We start from the raw sequence: 25,068 nt of genomic DNA, 5'->3' as shown, positions 1-25,068 counted from the left end.
TGACAGCCATGGCCCGGCACAGCACGGGGGTGCAGGGACTGTCCCCCAGCAGTGTTACCTTCACAGGTCATCATGGGCCCAGGCTCGAAGCCCTCGTCGCAGGCGCACTCGAAGCCTCCCACCACGTTGGTGCAGGTGCCATTCCCACAGGGGTTGCCAATGGAGCACTCGTCGGTATCTGGAGGAGGTTGGGACCACGTTAGGTGGACGAGGTGGGCAGGAAAGGTGCAGGCTGGTGTCTCCTTGCAGCTCAAGCATTCCAACAAACCCAGCCAAGCCAGGAGCCACAGGGGAAAGAGCAAAGGGGCAGGGGAGAAGCAAAGTCCCTTCTCTCCACACAAGCACCCAACACGTGCTGCCAGCCAATGCCCTGAGGAGGAGGAGGAGGAGGAGGAAAGGCAGAGGAGCAGCTGGTCCCACCAGCTCCTTACCCACGCAGTTGACTCCTGTGTAGTCCAGGTTGTACCCAAAGGGGCACTCGCAGCGGAAGGAGCCGTCGGTGTTGATGCAGGCCCCGTTGATGCAGACACCCAGGTTCTCTGAGCACTCATTCACATCTAGAAGGGAAACCCAGGCACTGACACCTCCCCTGAGCACCTAGCCAGAGACTCCTGGATCCTACAGTCCCAGGATACTTCCTCTCCAGAGCTGGGAGATGAATCTTTGGTGAGCCACCAGAGCCCATGAGCTTGGGAGGGCACCCAGTCCTCCATCCCCCCCTTCTTGCCACTGGGATCCAGATAGCCTGGGTTTGGCTGCTCCTAGAGGACAAACTTCTCCACACCCCAAGATCAGACCTTACCTTCTCGGGTGTCACCTGGGCCTGGGATGGCTCCATGGCCATATGGACACAGCTCCTGGAAGGCAACTGGAAGAAAGCAGAGAAGTGAGATATGCTTACAAGTGTGTCCACTTCCAGAAGCTGAAGTGTGCTCTGGTGGCTTCTAAGGCATGACAGAACTTGGGAGGCCACGAAACCCTGGCTGGTTGGAAGACCTTGGATCTGGAGGCACTGAGGTGCTTTTGGCTTATCTAAAGCCCTGCAGGGAACCAAGAGCAGATCCAAAGCAGAAAAACCAATCCAGTTCCCAAGAGCCTGACTGTGGTTGCTGGAGATCCAAGGAATATTGGAGCCCAGCTTGTCTTGCTTGTTGTCTTGCCTGACCTGTGCTGGTTGGAGACCCCCTCAGCCATCTCCCCCGTGGAGCTGAGTCCCAGAACACCTACCATTCCCCTCCTGAGGGCACAGCTCACAGGGGTCTCCCCAGCCTTCTCCTGGCATCTTGCTGCAGCAGCACCGAGCCTTGGTGGTGTTGAAGGCCTTGGGCACAGAGCACTTCCCGTTGTCAAAGCGGGTGAAGCAGAAGCTCTGGCGAGTATCTGGAGGAGGAAAGAGAACCATGGAATGGGTGGAGTGGGAAGGCACCTTTAAAGGCCATCTAGAGCAACCCTCCTGCAGCGAGCAGGGACATCTCCAGCCAGATCAGGGCGTGCACAGGGCAGAGGAAATTAGTGAATCGTTGAATCATTTTGGTTGGAAAAGACCTTTGAGATCATGGAGTCCAACGATTCACCCAGCCCTGCCAAGGCCACCACTGACCATGTCCCTCAGCACCACATCTACAGGGCTTGGAAATCCCTCCAGGGATGGGGACTCCACCCCTGCCCTGGGCAGCCTGGGCCAGGGCCTGACAACCCTTTGGGGGAAGAAATTGTTCCCAAGATCCAACCTAATCCTCCCCTGGCACAACCTGAGGCTGTTTCCTCTTGTCCTGTCACTTGTTCCTTAGGAGAAGAGACCCACCCCCCCTGGCTCCATCCTCCTCTCAGGCAGTTGCAGAGCCAGGTCTCCCCCCTCAGCCTCCTGGTTCTCCAGGCTGAACATCCTCAGCTCCCTCAGCTGCTCCTCCCAAGACTTGGGCTCCAGCCCCTTCCCCAGCTCCACTGTCCTTCTTTGGATTTCATCTGGCTTGAGAAGTTTATTCCCAGGCCGTGGTGGACACCCAGGAGGGTTCTCCTCCCTGCCCACCCCCAGGAGCTGCACTCACCAAAGCAGCGCCGGCCGTTGTCAGAGAGGACAAAGCCTGGAGGACACACACACTGGAAGCTGCCAGGGGTATTGGTGCACGTCCCAAAGAGGCAGATGTTGGGCTCCTCTTCACACTCGTTGATATCTGGGAGCACCAGGGACAGGTTAGAGAGCAGCCAAAGCTCACTCCTTTCCTCATTGCATGAAGACCAGGGGAGGCTGTGATGTCTGGGGAGCTCTGATGCCTGCAGAACCATCACCCCAGCTCCAACCCTTCAGCCACCCTCAGGGCAAGTGGGACAATGAAGGGGCAGAGCAAAACCATGGAACCTGCTCCATCACGGGAGCAGGTCTTGCCCTGCCTGGTGTCCAATTGCTTTCCAGAAGATACCTGGGGTTGGTGATACATGTCCCAGACTCCCTTAGGAAGCATAGGGTTGTGCTGGGAATGGCCAGAGGTGCCCACGTGCTGGGCTGGGAACTTCCCAAGGTGCCCCAAGGTGCTGTGCTGGGAATGGAGGAGGTGGAGAGGCAACATTACCAATGCAGTTGTCGTTCTGCACCTCGTAGCCAGGGGGGCAGATGCAGCGGAAGGAGCCCTCCAGGTTCTGGCAGGTCCCTGGGGAGCAGGTCCCAGGCAGGCTCACACACTCGTTGATGTCTGCAGAGGAGGGAAAAGAACCAGTGACCCTGTCTGTGCTCACCTCGAAGGACTTGGGTGCAGGGAACCTTGCAGCAGCCAGGCAGCTGCACCCTGCTCTGCCCGAAAAGGTGCTAAGGAAACAAGAAGGCATCTCCCAGGATGTTCTGCCTGGTGCACCCTGGGGACACAGACAGCCTTGCAGGACCTGGCACTGCCCAAGTCAGAGTCATGCGAGTAAATGGGGTAAAATGTGCCTGTTTGCCCTCACAGCCCCTGCCTGAGGGGGCTCCCCAGGCAGCCCTGGCACAGCTCTGGGGACATGGACAGGACAGTGTCCTCCTCACTGCCTGCAGCAGTGGAAAGGGACAGGACTGACTGTTCCCTGTGTTGCTGGAAGGGAGATGGGGCCCAGCCCAGCTCCCCCTGGGCACTCAAATCATAGAATCCTAACACAGAATCCTAGAATGGTTTGGGTTGGAAAGGACCTTGAAGATCATCTAGATCCAACCCCCCCTGCATGGGCAGGGACACCTCCCACCAGCCCAGGCTGCTCCAAGCCCCATCCAACCTGCCCTTCAACACTGCCAGGGATGGGGCAGCCACAGCTTCCCTGGGCAACCTGGGCCAGGCTCTCACCACCCTCACACTCCAGAATTCCCTCCTCATGTCTCACCAAATGACCAGGCTTTGGCTCCAGAGCACGTGGAGCTTTGTGAGCAGTTCTGGAGAGTCCCCTGCTCTGCTGGACCAGCTTGGAGCACCGTGTCTCCCAGCACTGCTCGGTGCCAGCTGTGCCAACACCCAGCTGAAGCCACCCAGAAGGGTCAGGCTGTGCCTGGACACTCACCCACACAGTTCTTCCCGTCGGGGGTCCGGTCATAGCCCTCCTGGCACAGGCACTGGAAGGAGCCGACGCTGTTGATGCACTGGCCGTTCCGACACACCTGCCCCACCAGGGACGAGCACTCGTCAACGTCTGCGGGGGAGAGGACAAGGCCAAGGGGGGAGAGATGCAGAGGGGAGAGTGTCAGCAAGACACCCCGGCCAGCCCCCCACCTGACACCTACAGACACCACCAGGTGACATCCAGGGGTCACTTCTACACCCACCACCAGGTGACACCTTGAGATCACTTCTACACCCACCACCAGGTAACACATTGAGATCACTTCTACACCCACAACCAGGTAACACCTTGAGATCACGTCTACACCCACAGCCAGGTGACATCCCGAGGTCACTTCTACACCCACAGCCAGGTGACACCCCAAGGTCACTTCTACACCCACCACCAGGTGACACCCCGAGGTCACTTCTACACCCACCACCAGGTGACACCTTGGGATCACTTCTACACCCACAGCCAGGTGACATCCAGGGGTCACTTCTACACCCACCACCAGGTGACACCTTGAGATCACTTCTACACCCACAGCCAGGTGACACCTTGAGATCACTTCTACACCCACAGTCAGGTGACATCCCGAGGTCACTTCTACACCCACAGCCAGGTGACACCCTGAGCTGACTCCCTGTGTGCCACCTCCTGGGGCCCACCCTGAGCCCAGCAGCAGTCGGGGTGCTCAGGAGCCCTGCAGCTCACCCATGCAGTCGTTGTTGTGTGTCAGCTCGAAGCCAGGGAAGCAGAGGCAGTTGTAGGAACCCACGGTGTTCTTGCAGGTCCCGTTTCCACAGGGCTGCCGGTCACACTCATCAATATCTGCAGAGAGAAGGTCACACCTGCTGGAGGAGCTGAGGGAGCCAAGAGCCACTGTCCTGGGTGCTCAGACAGGCTCCAGGCAGCTGCACAACACCCGGTGGCTTGTGGGGACAGCCTGGGATCAAGAGGACACTGTGGCCCTTGGCTGTCCTTGGAGGTCCCCAGCAGGTGCTGGAGTAGCTGAGGTGGTGGAGCTCAGGTCCATCGTGGTGTGTGGAGCAGGGCAGGGCTGTGACTGTCACACTGACCCATGCACATGGTCTGCTCCCCCGTGGCCTTGAAGCCATTGTGGCAGATGCAGACGTAGCTGCCCTCAGTGTCCACACAGTCCCCGTGGCTGCAGACGTTGGGGATCTCCTGGCACTCGTTGCGACCTGGAACAAAGGCACGTGGGGACCAGTGAGTGGAAGGGATGGACCCCGATGGGAAGAGCTCCCATGAAGGCCTTCCCACGAGCAGCAGCACAGCAGAACAGTGTCTGTGTTTTCTGACAGGTCACAGAGTCACAGGCTCACAGAGTGGTGGGGGTTGGAAGGAACCTCTGGAGATCATCTAGTCCAACCCCCCAGCTAGATTAGGATCACCTACAGTAGATCCCACAGGAACATGTCCAGGTGGGTTGGGAATGTCTCCAGAGAAGGAGACTGCACAACATCTCTGGTTCTCTTCATAGAGAATTCCCTCCTCATGTCTCACCTCAATCTCCCTCTGCCAGTTTTCATCCATCCCCCCTTGTCCTCTCCCTCCCTGCCCTTGTCCCAAGTCCCTCCCCAGCTTTCCTGGAGCCCCTTCAGGCACTGGAAGCTGCTCTAAGGTCTCCCTGGAGCCTTCTCTTCTCCAGGCTGAACACCCCAACTCTCCCAGCCTGGCTCCAGAGCAGAGCTGCTCCAGCCCTGGGATCATCTCCGTGGCCTCCTCTGGACTCTCTTCAGGAGCTCCATGTCCTTCTTATGTTGGGGGCTCCAGAACTGGACCCAGTGCTCCAGCTGGGGTCTCATGAGAGCTGAGCAGAGGGGGAGAATCCCCTCCCTTGACCTACTGGCCACGCAACTGGTGGCACAGCCCAGGACATGGGTGGTTTTGGGGCTGGAAGAGCAAGGAGAGTAGGTAGCCAAGATACCAGGTAGGCAGGAGAACAGGCGGGCAGGAGAACAGGTAGCCAAGAAATCAGGTACCCAGGAGAACAGGCAGCCAGGAGAACAGGTACCCAGGAGAACAGGTAGCCAAGAGAACAGGCAGGAGAACAGGCAGGCAGAACAGCCAGGCAGGAGAACAGGCAGGCAGGAGAACAGGCAGGCAGGAGAACAGGCAGGCAGGAGAACAGGCAGGCAGAACAGGTAGGCAGGAGAACAGGCAGGCAGGAGAACAGGCAGGCAGAACAGGTAGGCAGGAGAACAGGCAGGCAGGAGAACAGGCAGGCAGGAGAACAGGTAGCCAGGAGAACAGGTGGGCAGGAGAACAGGCAGGCAGGAGAACAGGTAGCCAAGAGAACAGGCAGGCAGGAGAACAGGTAGGCAGGAGAACAGGTAGCCAAGAAAACAGGCAGGCAGGAGAACAGGTAGCCAAGAAAACAGGCAGGCAGGAGAACAGGTAGGCAGGAGAACAGGCGGGCAGGAGAACAGGCGGGCAGGAGAACAGGTGGGCAGGAGAACAGGCAGGCAGGAGAACAGGCAGGCAGGAGAACAGGTAGCCAAGAGAACAGGCAGGCAGGAGAACAGGTAGGCAGGAGAACAGGCGGGCAGGAGAACAGGCAGGAGACCAGGTAGCAGGAGCTCCCCTCTTACCCACGCAGGCTCCGCTGGGTGACAGCTTGTATCCCGTGGAGCACTCGCACCTGTAGCTGCCCGGGATGTTGATGCAGTCGGCGTTGCGCTGGCACAGGTTCTCCCCACTGCTGCACTCATCAATGTCTGTGGGGCAGAGCAACACGACCCTGGGCTGTGCAGAGGGGCAGAGGTTCCCCCCGTCCTGCCCTCCTCCAGCTCTCCAGGAGGAGAGCAACCTGGACTGGACACGGTACCAACCACCCCACCGGGAACCATCCTGGCAGGGCTAGAGGGGCTGGGTGGACTCCACTGAATCTGAACCCTTGGTTTGGTCCTCAACCTTTTTCGAATGTTTTCCCATAAAAGGATGAACTGGAGTTGCAGTTTAAAACCTTTTCCAAAAAAAAAATCCCCCCCCCCCCAAAAAAAAAACCACAGGAAGGGAAAACCAGGCAGGAAGTCAAATCAGTGACCTTTGTCCAGCCACTGGACGGTGATTTCCACAAAATGATGGTTTCCAGAAGGCTGAGGAGATGAGGTCTGAGTGTCCCTGTGGTGCCCTCCCCCCCTGGTGCCCCGTGGGGTGAGGAGATGATCCCCCCCCCCCAGGCTCCTGTTACCTTCACAGATGAGCAGGATGTTGTTGTAGCTGAAGCCGATGGGACATTCGCACCTGAAGCTGCCGATCTGGTTGATGCAGACCCCGTTGGTGCAGATGGCAGGGATCTCACTGCACTCATCAATATCTGCAGACAGCACCCCTCAGCACCCCTCAGCACCCCTCAGCACCCCGGGAGGGGAGCAGGGAGGGAAGAACCCCCCCACCACCACCCCAGAGCTTGGAGACCGTTGCCCTTGTTCGTTCTAGAAAGACAACTAGCAGGAAAGGGCCACCAGACAAGGAGTGGAGCAAATCTGGGAGGGTTGGTTATGGATCCTGAAGATCATGCCAGGCCAGGGACACTCTTGTGGGGACCCAGAAGAGCCACACAAGGCGTGGGAGCCATGGGATTGCTGGCAGACCTGCACAGCACGTGTTGGGAGGGATCCTACTCAGGACATCCACCTTGGTTCCTCCAAGTGTGTCTCTGCAGCAACAGGGACATTTGCTCAGGCTCTAGGGCCAGGCTGCAAGTGGGAAGTCCAGGGGGTCACAGAAATACTGAGATGGCTCCAGGATCTCTGCCTGTGCCCAGCACAAGCCACCAGAAGCCCTGCACTTTCTTCCTGGGAGCAGAAGATGAGCTTATCTCCTTCCTCTGCAGTCCCCTGGCCCCTCTGCCAAGGCTGGGAGAAGCCACAATTAACTCATCTGTTGGTTGGACCAGCCAGTCCACCTTTCAGGACTGCAGAACATCTGGAGACAGGCCTCAAATCCCAGGAATTTCAACAGCTCCTCTGCTTTTCCATCTCCCAACCCACACCCCTTGGCTCTCAGCAGTGTCCTGCTGGCAGTGTGAGTGCCAGGGCTACCACAGGGCTGGAGCCACCTGCCCACTGGTCACTTGTCACTCCAGGTGGGACAGAGACCAAGGCACATGGCAAAGGTGGGCTGGTCCAAGCAGCCCAGCTGCTCAGGACACAGGCTTGAAGGCTTGACCAGCTGCTTGCAGCCAGGTCTGCCACCTCTTTCCTTTCTATCTCCTCTGCTTGGGGCTTCATCTCCCAAGGGAGGGGAAGGGCAGGAGCTCCCAAGGACCACGGGGGAAGGCAGAGGAGCAGGGAGCAGGGCTGGCTCTGCAGGGCCTGGGCTCTACTCACCAATGGGCTTTCCCGTGTGGATATCGATGATAAACCCGGGGGCCTGGTTCCCACACAGGATCTGGTACTCAGCTGGAAGGGAACACCAAGGTCATGGCTGGGCAGAGCAGGGTGTGGTGAGGGACAAGAGGGATGAGGGCCATGGCTGGAGTGAGGGGTCTGACAGGAGGGACTTCTTCCTTGTGAGGGTGGGGAGAGCCTGGCCCAGGTTGCCCAGGGAAGCTGTGGCTGCTCCATCCCTGGTAGCCATGAGGGCCATGGAGATGATCCAAGGCTGGAGCAGCTCTGCTCTGGAGCCAGGCTGGGAGAGTTGGGGTGTTCAGCCTGGAGAAGAGAAGGCTCCAGGGAGACCTTAGAGCACCTTCCAGTGCCTGAAGGGGCTCCAGGAAAGCTGGGGAGGGACCTGGGACAAGGGCAGGGAGGGAGAGGACAAGGGGGGATGGATGAAAACTGGCAGAGGGAGATTGAGGTTGGACATGAGGAGGGAATTCTGGAGTGTGAGGGTGGTGAGAGCCTGGCCCAGGCTGCCCAGGGAAGCTGTGGCTGCCCCATCCCTGGCAGTGTTGAAGGGCAGGTTGGATGGGGCTTGGAGCAACCTGGGCTGGTGGGAGCTGTCCCTGCCCATGCAGGGGGTTGGGACTGAATGACCTTTAAGGTCCCTTCCCACCCAAACCACTCTGGGGTTCTATGATTCTCTGGTTTGCTGGGCTCACTCCACATTCCTGCTGTGCCTGACACTGGCCCTTCCAAAAGCAGCTCAGTGCAAAGCAGGTTGACACAGACATGGAGGGACCTCCTAGAAAGGACACACAGCATCATCCTGTGCCCTCCTGTGTGGGACCTGTGCAGAGCCACGGGCCAGAGGTGAACAGAGGGTGGGTGTGTGCAGGCATCTAGTGGGACACGCAGGAAGTTCTGACATGTGGGAAACCCCATGAGAAGCTGTTTGCCCACAGGCTTGGAGCAACCTGGGCTGGTGAGAAGTGTCCCTGCCCGTGCAGGAAGGGTGACTCACGGCTGGCTGGGGTGGGGCAGGGCTCGCAGGGCTTGTTCCAGGCCTTGCCAATGTTGTAGGAGCAGCAGCACATCTTCTTGGTCATGTTGAAGGACAACTCGTTCTCACACGTGTCGTTGTAGTTGCGGTAACACACGCTCTTCCTCATGTCTGCAAAGGCAGCCCAGGCAGGGTCTTGTGCCAGCCCCTGGAATGGGTGCTCCCAACCCCTGGAATGGGTGCTCCCAGCCCCTGGAATGGGTGCTCCCAACCCCCAATATAGGTGCTCCCAACCCCTGGAATGGCTGCTGTCAACCCCAGGGATGGGTGTTCCCAGTCCCAGAGATGGGTGTTCCCAGCCCCAGGGATGGGTGTTCCCAGTCCCAGAGATGGGTGTTCCCAACCCCAGGGATGGTTGTTCCCAGCCCCAGGGATGGGTGTTCCCAGTCCCAGAGACAGGTATTCCCAGCCCCAGAGATGGGTGTTCCCAGCCCCGGGATGGTTGTTCCCAGCCCCAGAGATGGGTATTCCCAGCCCCAGAGATGGGTGTTCCCAGCCCCAGAGATGGGTGTTCCCAGCCCCGGGATGGTTGTTCCCAGCCCTGGGGTGGTTGTTCCCAGCCCCAGGGATGGGTGTTCCCAGCCCCAGAGTGCTCATTGCTGAGGATGTTCCAGTCTGCCCTGTCCTGGTGCTCAGAGCCCACAGGTGACACTGGGGGCCTGCTCCAAGGAGAGCCTGGGGTGCTGCCCGTGGCAGGTGGGTACAAGGCTCTGCTGGGTCCCTCCCCACCCCATTCCAGCCATTCTCCCTCTACCTGCTGGCACGGACAACGTGCACGGTGCAGGAACATGGGGAGGGACATCCTGACCCTCCAGCCCCTGCTCCAGCCCTTCTGCTCAGCCCCCCTGTCCCCTCACAAGCTCAAGATGGGGGCCAGGTCCCCTCCCAGGGGCAGGGCAGGGCCAGGTCCCCTCCCAGGGGTCCCCATGCCATACCCATGCAGTTATTCCCTCCGTTGACTTGCATGTACTCCGGTGGGCACACACAGGTGTAGTTGCCCAGGGTGTTGTAGCAGGTCCCGGGGCCACAGATCCCGATGTGAGCAGAGCACTCATCAATATCTGCCCAAGAGAGACACAGAGAAGCCACACCAGGTTGGAAGGGACCTCGAAGATCATCTGGTCCAACCTAGACAAGGTGGCCCAGCCCCCTGTCCAACGGAATCTGAAGAGTGTCCCATGTTGGAGAACCCACCACTTCCCTGGAGGCCTTCTAATGGCCTTGCAGAACCTGAAGGGGCTACAGGAAAGATGGGGAGAGACTTTTCACCAGAGAGGGCAGTGACAGGACAAGGGCTTTAAACTGGTCAGACATCAGGAGGGAAAATTTCCTCCTGGAGACCAACTGGAATCTCCCCAGGAGCAACTTGTACCCAACTTGTACTTAATTCACAGTTTCTCCTTTTGGCCATGAGACAAAAGCCCACACTGATGCACAACGACCTCTACAATGGAAGAAGCATCTTCTGGCCATAAATGGTCAAGTGATCCTGCTTGGATGTTTGGAAGAAGGGGATGGGATGAGGATGGGAAGAGTGGAAGAGGAAGGGATTTTGCCAGCAGCTCCTAGGGCAGCTCAGCCAGCTCTGTCGCGCACACGTGTCTGCACCCCCACAGGTGTCTGCACCCGCCCACAGGTGTCTGCACCCCCCCCACAGGTGTCTGCACACCCAGGCAGGCCCAGCAGCAGGGGCAGGTACCTTCACAGATCCGGGTGTCCTCGTTCAGGTAGTACCCCAGGGGACATTCACACTGGAAGCTGCCGAAGGTGTTGACGCAGTTGCCTCCCTGGCAGAGCCCCGGGAGCTCCTGGCACTCGTCGATGTCTGGGAAGGGGGAGAAGCAAGGAGAGGGTCACCCAGGTGCCTTCACCCCAGAGTCTTCACCTCGGGATCCTCACGGGGTCATCCCACCACCTCCAGCCCTCCCTGGAGCCTGGGAAGCTCATCCAGGTGGCTGCGCCTCCTCGGAGAACGTCCAAGGAGGACACACACTGGCTTCTTTATCACTTGGTGGTCAGGGGGTGGGTGGGCTTGGCTTTGGAGGTTGGGCTGGCCTACCTTCCAGGATGACAGTGATGGGGTTGGGCCGAAAACCTTCTCCTCCAGGGCACAAAGTCTTGTACTCAGCTGTGGAAAAAGTAATGCAGGGAGATCCTGAGCTGAGTGGGTTCCCATGAGGGGTAGGGAGAACCAGCAGAAACCCAGGAGAAACAGGCCAGGAGGATGGTGACAGTGATCCAGGTGGAACAGCCTGGGCTCCCACCACACACCGAGCTCATTTGGCTGCTCTCCTTCTGCCTGCCCACCCCTGGTCAGGGTTATTCCAGATCCACTGCTCCTCCCCAGCCCGCTGGACTAGGAAGGTTCCCAACCTGGACCCCCAGGTACAACCTGGACCCCCAGGTACAACCCAGGTTCAGGTTCCTAACCTGGATCCCCAGGTACAACCAGCCTGGTCTCCCCCACCCCACTTCACCTCTCCCCTGCCCTGCTCCACCCATCTAGTGCTGTCCTGAGACAACAGGATTGCAATCTTCTCCCTCAGCTTCCCTTGCTCCACCATGATGATGGCACATCCTGCATGCAGGACCCCCAAGCCTGAGCTGGGAAGCCACAGGGAAGTGTCCACATGCCTCTCTGCTCTGCCCACCAGCCCATGCCCAAGTTCACCCCAGACATCCCCCCAACTCACTTGTGTTGGCTGGAGGACAAAGCTCACAGGGGTTGCCCCACGCACGACCCAACGAGCAGCAGCAGGACGCCCGAGTGACCCCAACTCCAATTTCTGCACTGCAGGAGATGCCTCCATCTCCTCGATCCTGGGTGTCCAGGAAGCAGTTCCCAACACGGGTGTCTGCACAAAGACAGGGCTGGGTGAGCAAAGCTGCTCCAGTCAAGGCTCGTGTGCCCAGCAGGAACGAAAGGCCTCGAGAAGCAGGGAGAGGGTTAAAGCTCCAGGTCCTGTCCCAGGTGGCCACCCAGCTGTGGTGTAAACCCCATCCAGGCTGTCCCTGAAGCTCATGGCTTTGGGAACCCTTCAAGGATGAAGGGTGCCCACCTTGTCTGGCAAAAGCCACTCTGTATCACCCAGAGGTCACGGCAGGGTGGCCTGTCTTCAGTCTGGCCAGGGAGAATGACCCAAATAATGCCACCCAGGGCCTTCCAGACACTCCAGAACAGCTCCAGAGTTGCCCAGGCAGCTGTTGGTGGTGCAGGTTCTCCCTCCTGCCAGTGTCAGTGGCACTTTGCTACCTCTAGGGCTGAGGCTGAAGGAATAACGTGGTTTCAACCAGGAGAGTGACACGAGGTGGGCCAGGAGGTGGGTTCTGTGCTGCTGCAGGGGTCAGCCCATCATGGACAGCCAGGTATTTTGTAGGACAGACCGTGGGCAGTCCCTGGGAGTGGCTAATTCCAGCTATGTGGGACCAACAAGAAGGAGCACCAAGCTCTTGGGTGGAAGGGGTGGTCTCCACACAGGTCCCCACTCACCCACACAGCCCACCCCAGTGGGGTTGAGCTCGAAGTCCTGGGGACAGTTGCACAGGTAGCTGCCTGGGGTGTTGACACACAAGCCATTGATGCAGTTCACAGGGTCTGCACATTCATTGATGTCTGAAAAAGGTGGGAGAGACAAAGACTGAAGAGGACAACTGCCACAGACACAACCCTGAGCTCTGCACTGTGTCTTCAGGCTGTACCCCCACCACCCTGGTGTTTCTAAGGCTCTTCATGTCAAGGTGGAGCTCTTCAAGACCTCACCTTGTCCTACCTTGCACCCCCTGGCCCAGAGTCAGCAGAAAAGAGCAGGACCCACCCAACTTCCCTCCCCACCCACCGAGGGGCCTCCTTCCAGCAGCACCTTGCCAAGAGCAAAGACACATCACCAGGTCCCCCAGGGATGTTTAGTTGGCTTCAGGCTGCTGCTGCCACCCCCTGGGATGGTCAGGGCAAGTTCCCACCAGCAGGTGACACAGCAGTGAAGTCCTGTACCTGTGCAGTTGCCTCCACTCCTGTCCAGCTCATACCCATCGTCGCAGGCACAGCGGAACATCCCGGGCAGGTTCTGGCAGGTCCCAAAGACACAGATGTTCTGGAAGGTGCACTCATCAATGTCTGCAAAACAGGGAGAGCTGGGTACTCAGGACCTGGCAGAGTGGTCCTGAGTCAGAACCTGGTCCACAACAGGTCTCTCCTGATCCCATCACAACGAACAGCCACAGCTGTGGGTAAGCTATCTGAGGAAAGTTCTAGTGCCATGGGTGACCACCTCCTGGGTGAGCAGGACCAGGCATGCTGTGTGCACACCCTCTCCCCTCACCCCTGTTTTGTCCACATCTTGCATGGACACACCTGCAGGCTGGGGACCAGCTCCTCTACGTGAAGAGCTGGCACCTCAGGAGCCTTGAACCACCAGGGGATGGTGGGTCTTGGTTAGAAACCCATCAGGTGGTGACAGCAGAGGGACAAGGCCAGAAAGGAGGTGGACACGGGGTCTCCTGGAGTAGCAGTTCTGGGTTCTCCTGGAGTAGCAGTTCTGGGATCTCCTGGAGTAGCAGTTCTGGGATCTCCTGGAGCAGCAGTTCTGGGATCTCTTGGAGCAGCAGTTCAGACTGTGGCACTCACCCTGGCAGGCCTTGCTGTCCTCCGTGGGGTTGAAGCCCATCTCGCACTCGCAGCGGTAGCCCCCGGGGGCATTGAGGCACTGCCCATTCTCACACAGGTTCACGTTGTCTGCACACTCGTCCACATCTAGGGAGAGCCAAGCACGAGCCTGACGTGGGGTCCACCTGGGAGCTTCCCCTCAGCTGGCCCAGGAAATGCCCACAACTTTTTTACCCCCCAACCCCATTGCTGGGAGGCGACGAGGAGGGGGCTGCAAACACTTCTCGTTGCCTCGGTTGCCCCCCAAAGCCCTGCTGAGGTGAAGGTGGGTCTGTGCTGAAGGCATCTGAGCAGGCTTTGGTGCAGACCAGGCTGCAGTGGCATTTTAGGGGGCGGGGGGGGTCATCAGCTTTGGGGAACCCCAGATGGGTGCTGAGCCAGGCCGGTGGTTGAGAGGGGGTGACCCCATGTCCCAGGACACACAAGCCCCCTCCCTGCTGGCAGTGGAGCCCACGGGCCTCACCTGAGCAGGAGAAACCATCCCCGTTGAAGCCCTCTCGGCAGGCGCAGCGGTAGGAGCCCGGGGTGTTGACACAGTTGGCGTTCAGGTTGCACTTGTGCTCCTCCGTGGCACACTCGTCCAGGTCTGCACAGGGAGATCACCACCTCAGCATTTTGCCTTCCCAGACCTTCCTCTAAGCCTCGGGCAGCTCGTGTGGGACCCCAGGAAAGGGCCCAGGAGGCTGCAGCCCGCGGGGACTTGGAGCACTCATGAGGCTCCAGCACATCCCTCTGAGCCTCCATGGCCACAAGACACTGTCCTGGCCGTGCTGACGCTGGCACTGAGGCACAGTGACACCCTGACACCCTCCCAACACCCCCCACCCCAGGCCTCCCACACCTTCTACCCCTGCCCACGCACCCCCCTGTGCCCCAGCACCCCCCCCCCACAGCCACACCTCTGCTCTGACCCCCACGCCCTGCCATGCCCACCTGCTCCACACCCCACAAACAAAGGTCTTCACCCCCACATTTACAGCTTGAGGCCTTCACAGACCTGGCCTTGACAGACTCAGGGGACACCCCCACCCCTCTGTCACACCCCCACGTCTCCCCACACTTCCATAAATCCTCACGCGGGGGGTTCCTGGGGCTAGAAGTAGGTGCAGGCACCGGCTCAGCAGAGCCTTCAGAGGTGCCCACAGAGCACCTGGACTCACCAAGGTCCTCTCCAGGGGTGGGAACTCACCGTTGCACTTCAGCCCATCTCCCAGCCAGCCTGTCCGACACTTGCACTTGAAGCTGCCGGGCACGTTGATGCAGGAGGCGTGCATGTCACAGTTGTGAGCCCCGATCTCACACTCATCGATGTCTGCAGGAGGGAAGGAGGACACCAGAGCTGACACAGCTCCTCCAGGAGGGCAGGGGGCACCTGGGTCTGGACACCAATGAGCCTGAACCCCAGAGGGTGGGAACAATGAGCTTTGGGGTAACACCTGCCTGGAGCGACACCCCAGAGCTGAGGAGTCATAGAGTCATCAGGGCTGGAAGGGACCTCTGGGGATCATCTAGTCCAACCCCCTGCCCCCCTAGAGCAGATCCCACAGGAACACATCCAGGTGGGGCTGGAATGTCTCCAGGGATGGAGACTCCACAATCTCCCTGGGCAGCCTGTCCCAGGGCTCTGGTACCCTCAGAGTCAAGAAGGATTTTCTTGTATTCAGGTGAAACCTCCTGTGCTCCAGTTTGTACCCACTGGCCCCTGCCCTGATCTGTGCTCAGCTCTAGAAGATGAAGACAAAATGGAAGGGCAGGTCCCTGGCTTGGCTACCAACTAGGGAAGTGTTCACTCCTGCATGCAGAAGAAGGGTCTCCAGCACCTCCCCCCCCATCCCTGCCATCCACAGCATCTCCCACTGCAGGAACAGTGTTCCCTCCACGGCAGCTCCAGGAGGTGTTTGTGGAGCCTCCCACCAGCAGCCCCAGCTCCAGGTCTGGTGAGTTCCCACCTGTGCAGCCTGTGGTTCCCTTCTTGACAAAGTACCCCAGCTGGCAGTGACAGATGAAGGAGCCCTTGGTGTTCTCACACTCGCCGTGCAGGCAGATGTTCGGGTTCAGATCACACTCGTTCACATCTGCAGGAGAAAAAGGACTTGCTTGGAACACCACAACAACCATCACCTGACTCTGGGCCAACCTTCCTCCCTCTGCCAGCTCTGGCAGGTCCCCAGGGCAGACTTGTCCTCACCAATACAGGTCTTCATGTCCAGGGATGCCATGAAGCCATCGAAGCAGAGGCAGCGGTACTCGCCGGGGATGTTGGTGCACTGCCCACCATCACAGATGTCTGGGTTGTCCTCACATTCATCAATGTCTAGAGAGAGGAGACCGTGGCCAAAGGGAAGATGTTAGAGCCACTCAATGGGACCTGTGGGAGCAGGAGGGAGTCCCAGGAGGGGCTTTGCTCCAAACTGTGTAGTTGCAGGAGTCTGGAGCCTCTAAGGAGGGGCTGGATGGAATAACAGAATCGTGGAAGGTGTGGGGGTGGAAGGGACCTTTCAAGGTCACCTAGTCCAACCTCCCCTGGAGTGCACAGGGACCTTTTTAACACGATCAGGTTGCTCAGAGCCCTGTCAAGCCTGACCTTAAATACCTCCAGGGATGGGGCCTCCACCACATCTATGGGCAACCTGTTCCAGTGTCTCACCGCCCTCATGGTAAAGAACTTCTTCCTAATGTCTCACCTAAACCTGCCCTGCTCTAGTTTTCATCCATCCCCCCTTGTCCTCTCCCTCCCTGCCCTTGTCCCAAGCCCCTCCCCAGCTTTCCTGGAGCCCCTTCAGGCACTGGAAGCTGCTCTCAGGTCTCCCTGGAGCCTTCTCTTCTCCAGGCTGAACACCCCAACTCTCCCAGCCTGGCTCCAGAGCAGAGCTGCTCCAGCCCTCAGATCATTTTTGTGGCCTCCTCTGGATTTGTTCCAGCAGCTCCATGTCCCTCTTGTGTTGAGGGCTCAGGAGCTGGACACGATGCTTGAGCAGTGCAGAGCAAAACCAGGGAAATCACCACTCTGGAAGTGACTTAAAACACGAGACCCTTCCCCAACCTGAAGCCAACAGTGTGGCTGGCTGGCAAGGGACCCCAGAGGTCCCTGGGGCAGCACCCTGAGCCTCCTGCTCACCTGCACAGGACCTCTTGTCTGGCATCAGGGCGTAGCCCTCACTGCAGCTGCACTCGTAGCTGCCCTCCGAGTTGGAGCAGTGGGTGTCGCAGCCCCCGTTGGTGATGGTGCACTCGTCAATGTCTGGGGAGAAAGGGAAGGCAGAGCTGCTCAGCCCCGGTGCCAGCAGCAAAGACTGGGCTGGGAGAGGTGCTGAAGAGGAAACAAAAGCTCCTCCAGCCAGCAGAAAGCACCTCCTGCCTCCTCTGCCAACCACGGTGGTTTCACAGCTGGTGAGAGCCCCTCACCTGCAGCGCCAAGAGGTCTCCCCTTGCTTTGCCCTCACACAGCCCACACAAAGAAGGAGGAGGCCAGGAGGGTCCTGGATGGGTCTTGGCACAGCTTTTTGGCCAAGGGGAGCACTCACCCACACAGCCCTGCCTGTCCAGGGTGGCCTGGAAGCCCGAGTCACAGGCGCACTGGTAGGTCCCGATGACGTTGACGCAGCGTCCGTTGCGACACAGGTTGTCACTGAGGGAGCACTCGTTGATGTCTGCAGTGGGAGGAAGGGTCTGAGCAGCCAGCCATGCTGAGGCCACCTTCAGCACCATTGCTGCCCACCCCTGGGTACCCCCCACCTACTGCTGTCTCCAAACTTGTCACTGTCCCATTGGTCAGTCTTCAGTGAAGGGCAGGTAGAACAACAGACATTGTAAGTACAATGAAACCCTGGGAGTGACTTTGGTCCCTCCTGGATGAGTGTGTTCTAACCCCTGGATGAGTGTGTTCTAACCCCTGGAAGAGTGTGTTCTAACCCCTGGAAGAGTGTGTTCTAACCCCTGGAAGAGTGTGTTCTAACCCCTGGAAGAGTGTGTTCTACCCACACACGGGATTGGAAGGAGAGATCCACATGCTCAGCATGAGATCCAAGTCCCATCACCCTCAAACAGGCTCTGGTCATGACGTGGCTTTCCATCATCTCACCTATGCAGGTGTTCCCTTCAGGAGTCAGCTCATGGCCAGGGGGACAGATGCACTCAAAGCTGCCATCTGTGTTCATGCAGATCCCACCACGACACAGCAGAGGGTCCCGCTCACACTCGTTGATATCTGCAGAGAACCACAGGAGAGGTGGTGGGTTGTCCCCTCCAGCTGGGTTTTCCAGCTAATGGAGTGGTGGTGGCACCATGGATCGCAGTCCCACCACCAGAGGCATCTCCCAAAACAGAAGGATGTCACAAAATGAACATGGCAGTGGCTTGGCAGAGCCTGGTGGATTTCTGGTTGAAGTTCCCACTTGGGGAACAGCAGGAGGAAAGAGTTTCTGAGCTTTGTGCAGATTATCTAGACTGGAAAAATAACTCCCAGCTCCCTTATTGTCCACCAGCTTTCACTTCACTTGAATAAAACACTCTGTTGGGATTTTCAGTTTATCTACAGCTAAAGAGGACTGGAAGCCATCTGACCATGGGGGGACAGTCCCCCAGGCTCTGCACCTCCAGTTCTCTGGGGTGGGACACGGTTCCCAGTGCCCTGCAGGATCAGTGCTGATGGTGTCTATTGCCAGGGGCTGGCAAGAATTCCTCCCTCATGGGGCTGAAGCCAAGTTCTTGGGTGGAAAGAAGTTAATCCTTGCCCACAGGCAATGCCAGTGTCACACCAGGCTCTGGGCTGGAATGACTCAATCCCCTGTCACCTAGAAACAGAGATAAGGTGGAATTGTGCAGCTGAGCATGAGAAAAGAGAGCAATGAAACACAACATCCTTATCTAAAGATACCATAGAATCCTAAAATGGTTTGGGTGGGAAAGGACTTCAAAGATCATCAAGATCCAGCCCCCCTGCATGGGCAGGGACACCTCCCACCAGCCCAGGCTGCTCCAAGCCCCATCCAACCTGCCCTTCAACACTGCCAGGGATGGGGCAGCCACAGCTTCCCTGGGCAACCTGGGCCAGGCTCTCACCACCCTCACACTCCAGAATTCCCTCCTCATGTCTCACCTCCATCTCCCTCTGCCAGTTTTCATCCATCCCCCCTTGTCCTCTCCCTCCCTGCCCTTGTCCCAAGTCCCCCTAATTATTCAGAAACCTCATGACTGCAAGAAGTCATCAGGCCATTGGTGGGGATGGTGACCTTCCCAGTGACCCAGAACTGGAGGAGGAAGATGCTCAGGGTGAGCTTGGTGACCCACACTACAAATTGTACAGCAAAGCCAAAACCAGGGCAGTGGCAGGGAGAAGAAAATCTGTAAAGAAACCAGAGAATCAAATACGAGAAATCACTAAGTGCTCTTGAATCCTGTCACAGACTGATGTGGTTTGGAAGCCCAAGCCAAGAAGAAAGAGCAGAACATTCAGACTAGGTCAGTCAGACAAGTTAGTCTGGCTAGACAGAGGAGAAGAGGAACGTGGTATGCCAGGAATTAGAGGACAGCAACAGTCTGGCTGACTTGTTGGAGACAAAGTGAGGTACTGAGGTCATTCATGGGATTTTTTTTTAAGCTCCAAACAAGAATGAGGCAATTGAAACCAGATGAGAACTTGACAGAACAAAAATCAGCAGTGGCCAGATGGGAGGAGCTGTAAAGAATTCACTGAGGGTAAAGGATGTGGAAGTGGGCAGGTGAAAAGGAGCCCTTGTCATTGTCACTGGAAACAGAGTGGGGTGGAAGGGTGCAGCTGGTCTACCAGAACTTCTCATGAAGGATTTGGTCTGTGCAGGTGTCTGGGGAGCTGGATGGGAGCCTGATGAATGGGTGGAGCTGGTATGGAACTGCTGCAGATCCCAAGGAAAGGGGCAGAAACAGCCAGAGGTGCTTAGAGATCACATGTGAGAGCAGGTTGAGAGTCACTGTAGAAAAGGGTGAGTGGAAAGCAGCCCAAGTGGATCCATCAGCAACATGAAGAGCTGGAAGAGACACAAGCTGGTGAACCTCCAGCTGAGCAAGGTGCATCTCCATCATCTCATGCCAGGGGAGGGACTGGATTTCATGGCATTAAAGCCCATTGGGATGGGCAATAACAGACCAAGCAGTGCTAGGAAGACCAAAGCTCATGGTGTCTCCTAATATAGGAGTGGAAATAACAGGTCTAAGTGATCTCAGCAGTGATCTCCTGATGATAAAACTGACAGCAACTCACAAGGATGATCTGTTATCTAGAAAAGGCACCAAGCATCATGTAACTGGATTAAAATGACTGGTGTGGTGTGTGAGACACCATTGAACCAAGCTAAGAAGATAACTGTGGTGGCATGGATTGGGTACCACACAAAGAGAGCTACAAGCTGAGGAACATTCTGCAATGGTGTTTGAAAAGCTCTGGTTGAATGTCAGGGTTGAAGAGATGACCTTAATCATGCCTGGAGATGGGTGGCTATGTCAAGAATCAGTGGCAGAAGAAAGAATAGATGGAAACAGAAGACTGAAAAGGAGTAGAGGGAGATGAGAATCACACAAAGGACACAGCCAAGTGTGTGTAAGACTTGGAGCTCCCAGTCCCAGCTGCTGGGCTGGCAGAGCTCCCCTGTCTCCTTGCCAATCCCCAGTATCAAGGTTGCCATCTCCTTCTGTAGCAGGAATGAAAATACCAGGCATGGATCATGTCCCAGCTCCAGGGCAATTGCTCAGGCTCCAGCTGCTGGTGGCTGAAACAAGATGGAAGGTTTAGTGGCCAAGGTTTGGTGCAAGGGAAGGTCCCAGTGAAGGAAAAGGACAAGAATAAACGTTGCACAACATGAAGAAGGAAATAAAAGGCCTTATGGAACAAAAAGGAAAGGCAACGTTGCCCTGGGGTTGCAGGGAAATGCCCTTGGGCTACAGGAAGCAGCAAAGGGATGGGAAAGGACCATGAGAAAGCTGGTTGGTGGCCCCACAGGCTCCCAGTGTGGGTTCCCCTGTGGGCTAATGGTGGCCAGGAGGCAGCAGGGCAGGACCAACGATGTCCCATGAGTGTGGTGGCAGGAAGGGCCCAGGATGCTGCCCTGGTCTGGCACCCAGAGTCCTCCCTGGTGCTGGCCTGGGCTCCCAGTCTCCTTCCCCAGCTCTTGGGGCACCAGCAGGCCAGGTGCTCTGGCCTCATACATGGAGGTCTCTGAGGGAAAGCTGCCAGGCTGGGCTTCAGGTCTGGCAACATTTCAGGGTCTGTCCTTGCTCTGGATGGTGCAGAGCCCTGGGGCTCCCAGGGGCACCTGGCACTGAGGGGCTGTTGGTCCCCATAACACACACCACCCACACCTCCTTCTCTGGAGGGGTCTGGGGCTCCAGCCAAGCCTTGCTGGGGACGTGGCCTCTCCCTTTAGGTCCTCCAGCTTAAGAGAGTCTGGGCTGTGTCTCGTGGAGCCCTGACTTCACTTTGCACGTAGAATCATAGAACCATCCAGGTTGGAAAAGCCCCTTGGCATCACCCAGTCCAACCAGCATCCCTACTCTACAAAGTTCTCCCCTAAACCATCTCCACCAACACCACATCCAAACGACCCTTCAACACATCCAGGGATGGTGACTCCAGCACCACCTCCCTGGGCAGCCTGTTCCAGTGTCTGACCACTCCTGCTGTGAAACAATTGTTCCTAATGTCCAGTCTAAACCCACCCACCCTGCCATGCTTTGCTGTCCTCCAGGGCTACATCTGTGGTGCTGCCACCTACACCCAGAACATTCTTCTCTCTCCCCTTCCAACCAAAGCAAGGCAGAAGACCCTCTGCCCTGGGGAGATCTGAGCCTCCCAGGGCTCTCTGCACCTCAGGGCCTCCCATAACTTCCCTGGAAGGCAAGGAGGAGCTTTCCCTTGATCCCAGAGAAGAGTTAGCTGGACACCCAGACACCCAGCAAGCTGCTTGGCACCGAGCATCTGGCCTCAGCTGCTTTCTTCCCTGCTGCAGAAGAGGGAGGGTGCTGCCCTGCCCAGGAGGGGTCCTCACCCATGCAGTTCTTCATCATCATGAAGCCACTCTCGTAGCCCTCGAAGCACTCGCACTCGAAGCTGCCCGGGGTGTTGACGCACGTGCCGTGGCCGCACAGGTCCGGGGAGATGCGGCACTCGTCGATGTCTGCGGGGAGGAAGAGCAGGGGCTGGAGGCAGGACAGGCTGCAGCACCACCCCAGCTGCCCACCCTGCAGCGGAGAAGGCCTGGGAGGTGTGAGCCAGCAGCCAAGGAACTGCTCGCCCTGAAGGGAGAGGCAGCAGCTGAGCTGCCCCTCTGCTGCGGGACGCTTCGTCCCAGGAGCAGGAGGAGCTTTCTGCTCATGGTCCTGCCCTGGGCTTCTCAGCACGGCCCCAAGACAACTGCCATGTCTCCTCTGGGCAGCACCATCATGCCCAGCAGCCCACAGGGCAGGGAAGAGGCAGCAAGATGGGCAGGAGTGGCCTGAGGGGGGGGCTACTCTTCCCTTACCTGTGCAGTTCCTCTCCTCAGCATCCAAAGCAAAGCCGTTGCCACAGATACACCTGAAGCTGCCAATGGTGTTTCGACAGGTCCCATGAGTGCAGAGGCCAGAGAAGACCTTACATTCATTCACATCTGTGGGGTGAAGGCAGCAGAGCAGCCTTTCAGGGAGGGGAGCTCTGCAAGGAACCCGGGGCCGGCAGCAGGTTCCTGAACACAGCCCACCAGCAGCACCTCCCACCTTTCCTCTCACCTTTGTAGAAGGGCCTTCCAGAAAGCACGTCTCCTCGGTTGGCAAAGCCAGGTCCCCTGGGGCAGATGGCCTTGTACTCACTGGAGCCCACCCTGGGACACTCCTCACACTCACTGCCCCAGGCTGAGCCCACGGAGCAGCAGCACATGTCGATGCGGTACTTGCCGGGCAGGGGCTCCGTGCACTCATCTTCATCCCACCTCATGTAGCACTGCTCCACACGCACGTCTGGGGACACAGCAGAGCTCAGCCCCTGCCTGCAGCACCCAGCCTCTGCTGAAGCCACCCCCAGCACCTTCTGTCATCATAGACTCATGTCTATGTGGGGTGGGAAGGGATCTTTCGAGGTCACCTAGGCCAGTCCCCCCCTGCAGTGCAGAGATGTTTGGGGGAGGAGGACCCTCATGCCCATCCCTGTGTTCACTTTTCTGATTTCCCAATCTCTCTGGTTTTGGAGAATTTGTTTTTCTGGATGTCATTCCTGCTTTTCAATTCACTGATTGGCTTGGACCCAGCCACAGCAGGAAGCTGAGCTTCTGGTTTGCAGTTGTGAGTCCCATCGTTGGCTGATCCGGGTGGATTGGGCAGCCCTCTTGACACTGGTTCATTCTGGGTTACAGGTTCTACAGGGACCTTTTTCACTAGATTGGGTTGCTCAGAACCCGGTCAAACCTGACCTTGGATGTCTCCAGGAATGGGGCCTCCAACAGCTCTCTAGGCAACCTCTTCCACCAGCCTCACTGTAAAGAACTTCTTCCTAATGTCTCACCTAAATCTGCCCTGCTCTAGTCTAGCAGGGTAGTAGTTAGTGAGGTCCCTGGGACAGCTTTGGCTGGGACATCCTCCAAACAATGCCCAGGTATGGGCCATTTGGATGAGGTCACCTTGTTTGGGATGTTATGAAAGAGGTAACACCATGGACATGGCCAGCCTGTCGGTAAGGAGAGGCCAGAGAATGTCCATGGTGCAGCTGGTAGCAGATGGCCCCTGGGAAGGGCAGAGGTTTGTCACTGAGTGCCCAGAAAGCAGCCAGGAGTTGCTTCAGATCCTGCAGCCAGGTTGTCTCTTTGGCTACCCCTGAAGCCCACCCCAGGAGAATGACTCCACCCCAGGCTGGCCCCGGGGACCCGCAGCTGTGCCAGCCTTGCCTCGCTGGGGCTGCTGGGTTTGGCACCACCTGCCATCACGCAGCTCCCAGGACGTGGCGGCGGCGGTGGGACCTCTGCAGAGAGGTTCTGAGCAGAGGCCAGGAGGGGCTGGGATGAGGCATCCTTACCCACGCAGGTCCTGGCGGTGCCATCCAGGGTCAGGCCCTCGGGGCACTCGCAGCGGAAGGAACCGGCCGTGTTGACGCAGCGGCCATTGGGACAGACCCCCGGGAACACCTCGCACTCGTTCACGTCTGTGGGCACAAACAAAACAGTGACAGGCACGAGCGTGGCACCCGGCCAAGCCCACTGTGGCCCTGAGGGGCTCCTGGAGGAGAGGCAAGGAGCCCAGAGCTGCCCAGCAGATGACAACTGGCCACTGGTGACAATGAAAGACGCTCCAGCCACAGCCGTGCCTGGACAGCTCTGCCAGAGGAAGCATCTGTCCATCTGACATAACCTTGTCAGAGATGGACAGACAGACTGGCTGGGCCTGCTGCACGTGTCCAGGGTTGGCACAGCACCAGCAGAGCAACCAGGGCTCACAAACATGGTACTGTTGATGGAGAAGCCCAACCTGGAAACCATTTCCAGGCATGTGAACGTCAAGGAAGTCAGCACAGATCGACCATGGGGAAGATATAACTGAGGAGCTTGATAAAATTCTGTGATGAAATGACTGGCCTGGTAGGGGAGGGAAGAGTGATGGACATTGTCCACCTAGTTTGCAGTAAGAACTTTGGCACTGTCTCCCAGAAGATCCTCATGGATGAGGTGTTGATGGGCTGGAAGAGGTAGCTTCAAAATCGGCTGGGGAGGATCAATCCCAGGCACCAAAACATGCTGTGGGTCACCCAGCTGGAAAGAAGCTTGGTAGGAAAGGACCTGGTGGTCCTGGTGGACACTAAGTTGAAGGTGAGAGAGCAACGTGGCCTTGCTGCAAAGAAGGTGAATGGTATCCTGGGCTGCTGCCTGCAGGTCAAGGGAGATGATCCCTCCCCTCTACTCAGCACTGGTGAGGCCACAGTTGGGTGCTGGGTCCAGTTCTGGGCTCCTCTGTGTAAGAGGGAGATGGACATCATGGAGAGTCCAACAAAGGGTCAGAAAGTGTAGTTCTCCCACCAGACTTAAAGATGCTGGAGAGCAGCAAATAAACAATGACCATGTTCCCAGGAAAACCAGTCTTCTGCATCCTGCAGCACTTTACCTTCACACGTGACCCCCTTCATCCTGGCGTATCCTCGGGGACAGGCAGTGTCTGCAAGAGACCAGAAGAATGTCAGCAAGGAATCACAGAATGGTGGGGTTGGAAAGGACCTCTGGAGATCATCTAGTCCTTGCTAGAGCAGGTTCACCCAGAGCAGATCCCACAGGAACACATCCAGGCTGGGAATGTCTCCAGGGATGGAGACTCCACAGCCTCCCTGGGCAGCCTGTCCCAGGGCTCTGTCACCCTCAGAGTCAAGAAGTGTTTCCTCATGTTTAGCTTGACCCTCCCGTGCTCCAGTTTGTGCCCATTGCCCCTTGTCCTGTCCCTGGGCACCCCTG

The 25,068-nt window shown here is 57.8% G+C and overlaps 1 protein-coding gene across 1 annotated transcript in view; it reads right to left on the bottom strand.

The window, feature by feature from the left end:
* The window catches only part of LOC127394028 (fibrillin-2-like), a 101,371-nt gene that overhangs the window by 8,639 nt on the left and 67,664 nt on the right, over positions 1 to 25,068 (bottom strand). Inside the window, exons 21-52 of the mRNA XM_051639725.1 lie at positions 24,728 to 24,778; positions 23,649 to 23,774; positions 22,373 to 22,600; positions 22,129 to 22,254; positions 21,655 to 21,783; positions 17,718 to 17,843; positions 17,161 to 17,286; positions 16,755 to 16,877; positions 15,825 to 15,950; positions 15,586 to 15,711; positions 14,826 to 14,948; positions 14,100 to 14,222; positions 13,598 to 13,723; positions 12,965 to 13,087; positions 12,464 to 12,586; positions 11,667 to 11,828; positions 11,033 to 11,101; positions 10,673 to 10,798; positions 9,909 to 10,034; positions 8,935 to 9,084; positions 7,920 to 7,991; positions 6,779 to 6,904; positions 6,177 to 6,302; positions 4,641 to 4,766; positions 4,276 to 4,392; positions 3,520 to 3,648; positions 2,571 to 2,690; positions 2,049 to 2,174; positions 1,228 to 1,380; positions 803 to 868; positions 432 to 557; positions 59 to 178 (exon numbers count right to left, since the gene is read on the bottom strand). Coding sequence (XP_051495685.1) covers positions 59 to 178; positions 432 to 557; positions 803 to 868; positions 1,228 to 1,380; positions 2,049 to 2,174; positions 2,571 to 2,690; positions 3,520 to 3,648; positions 4,276 to 4,392; positions 4,641 to 4,766; positions 6,177 to 6,302; positions 6,779 to 6,904; positions 7,920 to 7,991; positions 8,935 to 9,084; positions 9,909 to 10,034; positions 10,673 to 10,798; positions 11,033 to 11,101; positions 11,667 to 11,828; positions 12,464 to 12,586; positions 12,965 to 13,087; positions 13,598 to 13,723; positions 14,100 to 14,222; positions 14,826 to 14,948; positions 15,586 to 15,711; positions 15,825 to 15,950; positions 16,755 to 16,877; positions 17,161 to 17,286; positions 17,718 to 17,843; positions 21,655 to 21,783; positions 22,129 to 22,254; positions 22,373 to 22,600; positions 23,649 to 23,774; positions 24,728 to 24,778 — 3,945 coding nt within the window. The remainder of the gene's footprint in view (positions 1 to 58; positions 179 to 431; positions 558 to 802; positions 869 to 1,227; positions 1,381 to 2,048; positions 2,175 to 2,570; positions 2,691 to 3,519; positions 3,649 to 4,275; positions 4,393 to 4,640; positions 4,767 to 6,176; positions 6,303 to 6,778; positions 6,905 to 7,919; positions 7,992 to 8,934; positions 9,085 to 9,908; positions 10,035 to 10,672; positions 10,799 to 11,032; positions 11,102 to 11,666; positions 11,829 to 12,463; positions 12,587 to 12,964; positions 13,088 to 13,597; positions 13,724 to 14,099; positions 14,223 to 14,825; positions 14,949 to 15,585; positions 15,712 to 15,824; positions 15,951 to 16,754; positions 16,878 to 17,160; positions 17,287 to 17,717; positions 17,844 to 21,654; positions 21,784 to 22,128; positions 22,255 to 22,372; positions 22,601 to 23,648; positions 23,775 to 24,727; positions 24,779 to 25,068) is intronic.

This window comes from Apus apus, chromosome 24, assembly GCF_020740795.1.
Source record: "Apus apus isolate bApuApu2 chromosome 24, bApuApu2.pri.cur, whole genome shotgun sequence".
Lineage (NCBI taxonomy): Eukaryota > Metazoa > Chordata > Aves > Apodiformes > Apodidae > Apus > Apus apus.
The sequence above is the reverse complement of the archived record's forward strand: the minus strand, read 5'-3'. Positions and strand labels throughout refer to the sequence as shown.